Source organism: Piliocolobus tephrosceles, chromosome 13 (assembly GCF_002776525.5).
Source record: "Piliocolobus tephrosceles isolate RC106 chromosome 13, ASM277652v3, whole genome shotgun sequence".
Classification (NCBI taxonomy): Eukaryota; Metazoa; Chordata; class Mammalia; order Primates; family Cercopithecidae; genus Piliocolobus; species Piliocolobus tephrosceles.
Window position 1 is genome coordinate 84,662,016 of NC_045446.1, and position 10,467 is coordinate 84,672,482.

The 10,467-nt window shown below is 39.3% G+C and overlaps 1 protein-coding gene across 2 annotated transcripts in view; it reads left to right on the forward strand.

Annotated features, from left to right (window-relative positions):
- The window catches only part of AMOTL1 (angiomotin like 1), a 116,978-nt gene that overhangs the window by 47,178 nt on the left and 59,333 nt on the right, over positions 1-10,467 (forward strand). For both annotated transcript variants that reach the window (XM_023225653.1, XM_023225652.2), the window contains one exon: positions 8,253-8,544. In XM_023225653.1, the coding sequence (XP_023081421.1) occupies positions 8,253-8,544 (292 nt within the window). The remainder of the gene's footprint in view (positions 1-8,252; positions 8,545-10,467) is intronic.

A 10,467-nucleotide genomic window follows, 5' to 3' on the forward strand; every position in this document is an offset into this window, starting at 1 on the left:
AGCCAGGGTGGTCTCGAACTCCTGACCTCAGCCTGCCTCGAAAGTGCTGGGATTACAGGCTCCGGCGCAGGCCTGAAAGATTTTTGATTTTGACTACCTGAGGGACTTTATTTACATAACAAGGGCACTTTTATTTACTTAACAAGCCAAGCCAAACTGGAGTAGCAATGGCTGTTGCCCCACGCTGCAGTTCCGTAGCTAAAGGTAGCTAAGGTTCTGCCCCCAATTTTTTGTCACCATGACAGCCTGGGTTTAGTTCCTAAATCAAGCTCTTTCTGGTTTGACATTTGTATTAGTTTTGAAATATCAGCAATTTGTTTTAGCTAAAATATGGTAATGAGATTTAAAAGTTTTTTTTTCTTAAGTAGCTCAATGGTTAGCAGTCAATTAAAAGCTAATATCCAAGATGTGTGTATATGTGTGTGTGTGTGTGTGTGTGTGTGTGTGTGTGTGTGTGTGTGTGTGTCTTTTATATTTATTTTCTCTCCTAGGATCTTTCTTTTTTTTTTTTGAGAAAAAGTTTTTTTCTCTTCTCAGTTGACTGAATTCTGTTTTCTCCATTTACTTCTGCTCTCTCTCCTTTCTCTTGCCACACTCTGCTGCATAAGGGATCTGAAATAGTTTCTAATAGCCCAGGATTCCTTAAAGAAAACAGAGAAGGCACCGGACTCCCTTTTGGGGAGAAACCTCTGTTTTTCCTTATGGAACCCCAAGAGTGTAAACAGATATGTTGGTCTCAGATCTTAAACAGCTTGCTTTGGTAGTATATTACCTCATTTCTTTTCTTTTCTTTTTTTTTTTTTTTTTTTCACTAAAATAGTTATTGTAGCAGAGATTACTCTGGGGTGTTTAAAGTAAGAAAGAGTGTAGTTTAGACACTTAGAGAAATGTCTTTGTTTGAAAAAAAAAGTGCACTGTGAAAGTGTCATGTGGTCTAGCCCCACACTAGTTCTCTTTTTGGAGACCCAGGATTCAGTGTGGGCTCTGCCCAGATCCAGTTAAAAGAGAGAGACTAAATTTAGAACTACCTATCTAAATAAAACTGGTTTCTTTATACAATTCTATGATGGATTTCTATAATTTTATGTTTGACTTGACATCCGTTTTTAATCTCCCTGTAGTACCACCAGACTCTTTCTCTCTGTACCTTGAGATAATATAAATTTCACTATCTGATTTTTCACCTAAGAGTTGGTCCTTTAAGATGCAAATTTAGGGCTACATAGCTGACATCTGTCTGGAGTAATAAAATAGGTTATCAAGAAATTAGAAGTCTAAAATAGTAGCAAAAAAAGAGTTGTTATGAATCTAGAAGATCTATTTCTATCTACATGTATAGTATATCTATGTATTTGTGTCATGTGTATGTTTCACTACTAAAAATACATAAAAGCTCTAATTAATTGGCTTAAAGGCAAAAGTGCTTAAATCAAACACTTTATCAGAAAAAAATAGACTTTGAGCCAAATGTTTTTTCAAGTTTATGTGACTTAAGTAAATTTTTAATAAATAAGCTAGTTTTAAAAGTATTTGTGAAATGTAATTAGAAATGGCTTCAGAATTTGTCAACATACATTATTGTTTAGATTCATTGGTAAAGTGGCCTAATTGTCTCTGCTAGATGTAAAAATTTGGCATGAGGGCTATAAAGTTATGAATGTAGCACAAAGGAAAATTATCTTTATGTAAAATTTGATAAATAAGGAATTCAATATTGTTCAGTAAATGAAAACAGCTAAATCCTGAGTTATTGGCAAAAACAAACAAACAAAAATTATCTAATGTTAAGGTTCTCAGGGAAACCTGAACTCCACAGGTTACAAAATGGTTAACATTTTTAATAATAACTATCACAGTTTTAATAAGTAATCTGGGTGAAAACACAATTAATTAGATAAATGTAGTGGAATAAATGCCTACAAATAAACTTATCATATAATTTAAAATCTAAAGTTAATACATATTCATTGAATGGGTCATTTCTAATTTTTAAATAAATTATAGAAAAATGTTTTTCTGAAAAAGAAATGTGTTCTTATTTAAAGGAAAATAATTTTTGTCTATTCAAAATTTATTTAAAAGTTATTGATAAAACAAGGTAATGGTAACCAGTGTATAAAAGCATTGTAAAAAAATTATAAATATAAAAAGGTATTTTTGGCAAGAAAGGTTAAAAAGGAAAATAATTTTATATGAGAAAGAATCTTATATGGTAAATTTTTGTCCTAGAATAAAATGACTGGTTAAGAAAGAAGGATGTTCAGGACACACCAGAAAGTCCAAGTATGCCATGAATGGTCTGTGTAAATCATAATAAGATTTGTAAAAATAAAGTTTTATGGGGGAAGAAAAACTTTATATGAGAAGTTGTCTGTGATTAAAGAGAAATTATTTACAATGGTCTTTCTAGAGATTGCATTTTGATATTTTAATAAAACACTTATGTACTAAAGAATTGGGTAGTACAATGAAACTTTCTTAAGGTATTGATTTACCCTTAACAAAATTACAAGACATTTTAATTTTTTTAACCCAAAGTTTAACTTTTATTGTGTCTTGCTGTTTCAGCTTTCTCTCCCCTTTTAAAAGCCCTGAAATAGTTAAATATCTCCTTCAACTCAGTTTTGGTTCCCATAAGTTTTATTCCTCAGGTGCTCTTTGTTTGTTGTGGCCTTATGCTAAAAATGTTTTATCCTAAAGGCCTAAAGGAAATGTCTTCTCCAGCATATCAGTCTGTGCTCTTGGCTTTAGATGGTTCTATGAATCTAAAAATTTTCACTTGTTACCTAAGAAACATTCTTTCTATGTCTAATTGAAGTACCCTTTTTATTAGTTTGACTTTCAGGTTATTGATAATAAATGGACACCCCACAGGGAATAGCAGTGGCACTGCAGAAGATCTTTTCTTTTGCCTTTTTGTAACTGGTCTAACAATTTTATATTTTATTGAAATAAATACCATTGTTATTAAGTTTTGGTTTGCTTAGAAAAAACTGAGATTAAAAATTTTTTCAAATTAAAGTTATCACATTCATATAACTTTCTGTATTTTGCTCTTAAAGTCCTTGTGTCATTAAGTTACAGAGCTTTGACTTCTGGGTCTAAACAGGACACCAAGTCCTCTTCAGTCTTAAACCCTGACAGCAGTTAAAACCTCATCTTCAGATCCGGTAGAAGATGCCAACCAAAATAAACTGTGTTTGTGAGACACAGGGCCAGAAATTAAAGCTATCCAACTCCTCAAGACCCAGAGACTATTGTGGAAGAGGTGGGCATGAGATTGTAAGGGCCAATGTTGAGACATAAAATTAGTTCAATTTCTCTATAAATTAACCATTAATACCAAATGACACTGATGCAAGACCAGCGTATGGGCCCTGTGTCAGATGAACACGCTTTTTTTTGGAGCATTAACTCACTCCTTCATAAGAGGTTATAAAAGTTATAAAAAGATTTATCTTATGGTGAAGATAATTAAAATTTAATAAATTTACTTACAGAATTTTAAAAGACACATTTAATTGGCCTCATGCTGTCTTTATTAGGGCTTGTTGTTTGGGAAGTTAAATCTCTCTCGATAAAGGTTTTTGCTTTTTTTTTGAAATCATTGAGTTCAATGATTTGACTCATTTCAATGATTGACTTATTTTATAACAACTTGTGATCCTATTTTGTGATATGAAGTGTTCTAAACTTTTTATATTTGACAGACTAAACTTTTTATATTTGACAGACTTCCAAAATCAAATTTTAACTTTAGTCCTCATTAATCTTTTGATATTAGATCCCTTGAAGTCCAAAAGAGACATATACAGCTTATTTGATGTCATAAAATCATTCAGGAAGTAGTGTCAAATATGAAATGGGGTTTAACCTTCCTTGGATTATATTTATATAAATGGGTTACTAGTGTGTGTTCCAGAATTGTATGAGATTCCTGTGATTCTAATATGTCTTAGTAAATGTTATTAGTAGTAATGGTGATTCTGATCTAAAATTATATGCCGCAGAAATAATCCAGTTTCCTTGTCATTTGTGTCTTTAACCATGACTTTCCTCATCTAGTTGTTTCACTTTTATTCTTTTCAAAAGGTGTTTTTTGTAATCAGCTATAGGACTCTGACAGTTGTTCTTGAATGCAGGTTTCTGATGACTTTGGAGACTGTGACACTAGAATAGAGGAAAAACTTGCAAGACTCCCATAGAAAGCTAATGTGTTCATAAACATCAAGCAGAACATGAGTTAATTACATAGACTAATGAAAGACTGAAATAATTTTTTTATGACTTTGTTTGAAATGTTGCTGATTCTTTTGTTTCTGCATCCAGAAAACCCTTTTTCTTTGAGCTATTTACAGCTTTTAATAATTGGGTCAGCTACACTCCTGTGAGCAAAATCCGAAGCATGTATCTCTCTACCTGATTTCTCCAGAATTTGAAAACTATTTACAAGTATATTTAATTTATAACAGTATAGTTAGTTGCGTAAGTTCAATAAGAATATTTTTCTTTGTAATAGGACACAATTGGAGACACTGGTTATTTTACTAGGGCTTTCATTGGAATGGCATGCTTTTAGATATAACCAGATTGCTTTAAGGAATGGAGGTTGACTTGTAGAGCCAAATAAAACCCTTTGGGAAAGCTGGACTTATACCTTGTCTACACAGTCCCTGTATAGGTTCCTGACCTGCAGTAAGTAAAGAATGTCACTTTCTGACAGACCCAGGAGCCCTGTTTTCTTGGGCCCTTGAGGTGAGGAATTCACCCAATACAGGTATTTGCAGGCACAGGCTGGACTCAAAGCATTGAAGTCTAATCTGAGATTCCTTGTGAAATAAAGTTCCAGTAAAGTCAATTAAAAAGAAAAGAGCCTATATGGCATTTTTTGTTTTGCTGACTTTATGCAAATACTCAGGCCAAGTATGGTAAGACCAACACTTATTTTACACATAAATTTGTCTTGTGATTTGTCTTTAGTGAAAATGAGGACTGGAGAGAGAAAAATTATGTTTCAAAATAAACTGGACTACACTTGTTATTAGATTCTAGTCTTATCTAATGTTTTTCCATTTTTATTATTTTCTATAGTTTGGACTGAATTCTAAAATTTTTACTGGCTACATGTCTCCAAAGTAATGTTTTTAATTGTTTTTTTTTCTTTCTTTCCTGTGCTATTTTCCCTCCATTTTTTTCTTGATTTAAAATCCCTGAAAATGAAGCTGTGCTTTCTTAAAGCCTTGCAAACTGAAACTAGACAATGTAAGCTTCAGAAGAAAATAACAGCAAGTTATTTACATACATAAACTACTTTCATACCTGCCTATTGATGTATGGACTTCAGAGTAATATGGCCTATATCAATTTTCCAGGATTGTTCTTCGTCTTGTTTGTTTGTTTGTTTGTTTCTTTTCCTCATCCTATTTTCTCTTCATAGGATATGAGATTTCACAACCTACTAAAAATGATCTTTCCTAATAACCTGGCACCTACCTTTCTAGGAGTAAACTGTCCTAGCCATGAGAGAGCAGACAAAACCTGAGACCAGAGGCTCATTCATTTTCTTATAAAATGCTTTTTCTGAAAGATGTGAAAGCAAAATAAATCTCAGAACCCCAAAATCACAAAGACAAAGGGAAAAGTCAAACTGGGAACTACATCAGGCAAACCTGCCTCACATTTTATTCTTAAATAAGATAGCTACAAAGATAAAAATAAAATAAAAAAAAAAAAGCCACATACCTGCCTCACAATTTGCCCACAAGGAAATTCCTTGTGGACATAGGACAGACACAACTCAAAGTCATCCCTCTGCTCACCTGAGACAAATGCATATGTTATTAGTTCCTCTGCCCTGTTGTTTCACTAAGCCAGACTAAGGTGTAAGTGACTTTTCTTTTGTCTTCCTGTCACATGTAAATTGTGTATTCAGTGAAAAGCTAATCAGAGACTCAAAATAATGCAACCAGTTGTCTCTTTATCTACTTATGACCTAGAAGCCCCTTCCCCACTTGGAGTTGTCCAGCCTTTCCAAACCAAACCAATGTTCATCTTACACATACTGATTGACGTCTCATGTCTCTCATGTCTCCCTAACGTGTTTGAAACCAAGCTGTGCCCAGACCACCTTGGGCAGATGTGGTTATGATCTCCTGAGGCTGTGTCATGGGCACATTCTTTTTTTTTTTTTTTTTTTTTTTTGAGATGGAGTCTAGCTTTGTCGCCCGGGCTGGAGTGCAGTGGCCGGATCTCAGCTCACTGCAAGCTCCGCCCCCGGGGTTTACACCATTCTCCTGCCTCAGCCTCCCGAGTAGCTGGGACTACAGGCGCCCGCCACCTCGCCCGGCTCGTTTTTTGTATTTTTTAGTAGAGACGGGGTTTCACCGTGTTAGCCAGGATGGTCTCGATCTCCTGACCTCGTGATCCGCCCATCTCGGCCTCCCAAAGTGCTGGGATTACAGGCTTGAGCCACCGCGCCCGGCCCATGGGCACATTCTTAACCTTGCAAAATAATCTTTCTAAATTGATTGAGATCTGTCTCAGATACTTTTTGGTTCATACCCTTTATACTTCTAAATGTTGTTAGGAGCCCTTGGCTTAGGTTGAAAGAAAATACAGTGATTCTTAGGAAGCAGGTTAACTGAATAGTTAGGATGGAATTGTTAGGAATGGGGATGGGGATGGAAATTCATGATCTCAAAGATAGGAGCTAATACCAGGTATTTGAGCCATGAAGAGACACCCTTATGTGTTCTTTTTAACATGGCTAAAATTAGACTCTTGAGCTCTAGACCTTCCTCACCTCAGCAAAACAAATCAGTTTCTCCCCAAGACTTCTCATTTCATTAAATGGTGCCCCTATCAATTTGTGTAGAGCCCCAAATCCAGGAGAAATTTTTAATTTTCCTGACTTCCCTTCTCCTCATCCATGATATATACAAAACAAATCCCAATCTCTGAGCATTTCTCTTCTGCCACTACTCCGAGCTCTCCTCAGTTCTCACCTAGACCACACCTGGGCCTCATTGGACTCCATACGTGTGTTCCTGCCACCATGCACTGCATTCTGTGCACACCACAGGAGAGGCAGCTCCTCCCCTGGCCTCTGTACACTCCAAGGTAAAGTCTGGCCATGGCACCTGCCCATCACTCTAGTCTTATCTTGCACTGCTACTTGCTGGCAGTGCTTCGTACTTCTTGCTTGTGCCAGTGCTAATTCCTGCCTCAGGCCCTGTGCGCTAGCTCAGCATTTCCAACCTTTTTGGCACCAGGGACCCGTTTTGTGGAAGACAGTTTTTCCGCAGACAGTCGTGAGGTTGGAGTAGTTTTAGGATGATTCAGACACATCACATTTATTGTGCACTTTGTTTCTATTATTATTACATTGTCATATATAATGAAATAATTATGCAACTCACCATAATGTAGAATCAGTAGGAGCCCTGAGCTTGTTTTCTTGCAACTAGATCGTCCCATCTGTGTTGATGGGAAACAGTGACAGGCTATCAGGCATTAGATTATTATAAGGAAAAAACAGTCTGGATCTCCTGCATGCACAGTTCACAATAGGGTTCACGCTCCTATGAGAATCTAATGCCACTGCTGATCTGACAGAAGGTAGAGCTTAGGCAGTAATGTGAACCATGGGGAGCAGCTGTAAATACAGATGAAACTTAGCTCACTCACCTGCTTCTCACCTCCTGCTATGTGGCCCAGTCCCTAATAGGCCACAGATGGGTACTGGTCCATGGCGCAGTGGTTGGGGATCACTGTGCTAGCTGATACCTCCTACCTAGAATACTCCTTTTCCCTACTTCTTTACCCGCTCCGTCCAACCCACTGGTTCTTGTCTGTCAGTGTGACTTCATCTCAAACCACCCCTCTCAGAGACTGCTTCTCTGCCCTCTCAGTAGGAAGTAGCCATGGGGTCATTCCCTGTCACATCACTCCACCTTATCTTTGGAGCGTACTTGTTAAGTTTTGATACTTGGCTTTCTTGTTGGGTGGCTTGCCTGTCTCTCTCCCTAGCATGTAAACGTCTGAGAGCAGGGACCTGGTCTGTCTTGGTTGCTGTTTCCCCAATAGCCGGAATGGTGCTGACTGAGATGGGAGCACAGTGAATACCTCCCACTGGGAAGTGCACTGATGGCCTCTGACTGTGGAAGCCATCAACAGTGCCAGTATTGTTGGGGCTTCCTTCCTGCTCCCACCATTTCCCCGGGCTCTAACTGCTGCCTTCCATTGCCTTGCAGCCGCCCGTGCCAACTTCCGTTCCCGTCAACCATGCAGCAGCACAGCCCCATGTCCTCCCAGACCTCCTCCACCAGCGGGCCGCTGCACTCTGTCTCCCTGCCGCTTCCACTCCCGATGGCCCTGGGCGCTCCACAGCCCCCGCCCGCTGCCTCCCCCAGCCAGCAGCTTGGTCCAGATGCCTTTGCGATTGTGGAGCGAGCCCAGCAAATGGTGGAAATATTAACAGAGGAGAACCGGGTGCTTCACCAGGAACTTCAGGGTTACTATGACAATGCCGACAAGCTCCACAAGGTACGTGACTTCCCTGGGGAATGGGAGGGAGACAAAATTCTTTACCTGGTCACGGGGAGTTGATGCACTGACTGACTTGCCAACATTGCACTAGATCGCTTTTTATACTAGACCCTTTGCAAGGCTTTAGGGAGACGAAAATAAATATGACCCAGTTCCGACCTTGGAGGAGCTTACATTCCAAAAAGGGGAGAGAGTTACATATGCTAACACCTTCAGTAAGAGTGTGAAGGGTCTACTGTAGGAACAGCAGAGGTGGCTCTTGATCAGAGACTCTGAGGCTAAGTAGGATTACCCCACCTGGACAAATGTAGAAGAGGGAACACGGAGAGTAAATAACATGGAGGAGGCTGGGTGCGGTGGTCCATGCCTGTAATCCCAGCACTTTGTGAGGCTGAGGCAGGTGGATCACTTGAGCCCAGGAGTTTGAGACCAGCCTGGGCAACATGCCAAGACCCTGTCTCTACAAAAATTAGCCAGTCATGGTGGCCCATGCCTTGTAGTCTCAGCTACTCGGGAGATCGCGTGAGCTGGGGCGGCATAGGTTGCAGTGAGTTGAGATCGTTCCGTTGCACTCCAGCCTGGGTGACAGAGTGAGACCCTGTCTCAAAAATAAAACATAAATAAAACCACAGAGAAATGAAGTGAGAGATACCAAATTTTCCTTTACATTTAGGAATCTCAGAAAGGAACCTTGTGTTGTCATGTTCATTTCATTAGCTGGTCTTTGCAAAAATCAGTCTTGCCTCAACATGAGAAGGTCAAGAGTACGAGTTATTGTGTGCTTTCTGCATGTTTGTGACTTACCAGGTGGGGAGATGCTGAGTAATTCCAGCCTGTGTAGTTACTGTTGGAATATCTAAATGTATGGTAGCCATTATTCTTAGAGATTTATGCTGAGAGCCAAAGTAAATAGGGGAACCTCCAGCAGGAACAAGCTGTTGCTGGGCAGTGATTTCATGATGACCCTCAAGTCAGCTTCCGATGTGCTGCAGGTAGGGTGCAAGGAGGTTGGGCAAAGATAATAGGATGTTTTAGGGCAGGACAGCTATAGAGCACTTGAGTTTCCTTTCCGGGGGTGAGGAGGCATGTGTAGTAGTAGTGATCCTCTAAGAGTAAGTGCGGGCTCTTCCCTTGGCAATAAAGGGCTTCTGTAAAGTTAAAGTATAGGAGTATAAACCCCATCTGACTACAAGAACATTGTCACTTTGGCTCTATATGACAGTTAATGCTCCAGCTGGCCCATTTAGTGTTCATGAGTTAGTGCTGGTTTCACAGGTCAAGCTGGTCATTTTGCTGGTCAAGAGTTTTAGAGTAGTAGGCTCTGCTTGCTTCCTGAGGGCTGTCAGGGAGCAGTGGATTTGATGGTGCATATGTTTACAGACAATTTGTCCCAGCACGTTTGTGCAGAGCTTCCACTGAAAAGGTCTGGAGCTCCCTGGAGTCAAGACCAGACTTCGCTGAGGGAGCTTTGGCTGCCTTTATTGGAGGGGAAAAATGAGAGCCAGAAACAAACAGGGGCCGCCTAAAGATTGTGGCCTCACTCCCACCCCCTCTTGCACCCTTAGAAGTTGGGAAATAGGTGTGTTGTCTCAGCCTTCAGCCTATAAGACACTGTACAGGCCCAAGCTTGCCTCTGACATTTTTGGGCAGCTTCCTTTTAGTATGGTCTGAAAATTGGGGAAGTGCAGACTCAGCACTTCTTGGGAAACAAGCATCTCTTTCTTCTCTCCTAATAAAGCTCCAAGGCAGACATGTCCAGAAGCTATACAGACCCACTTGAAGGCAAGAGTTTGGTGCTGGGGTTTTTCCCATGGCTGTTTCTGAAGAGTTACACAAATGGTGCAGAAATTGGAGGTCTTGTTATTTTTCATTGCCTTTTTATTAACATGTACTTTTTTTTTTTTTTTTTTTTTTTTTGTT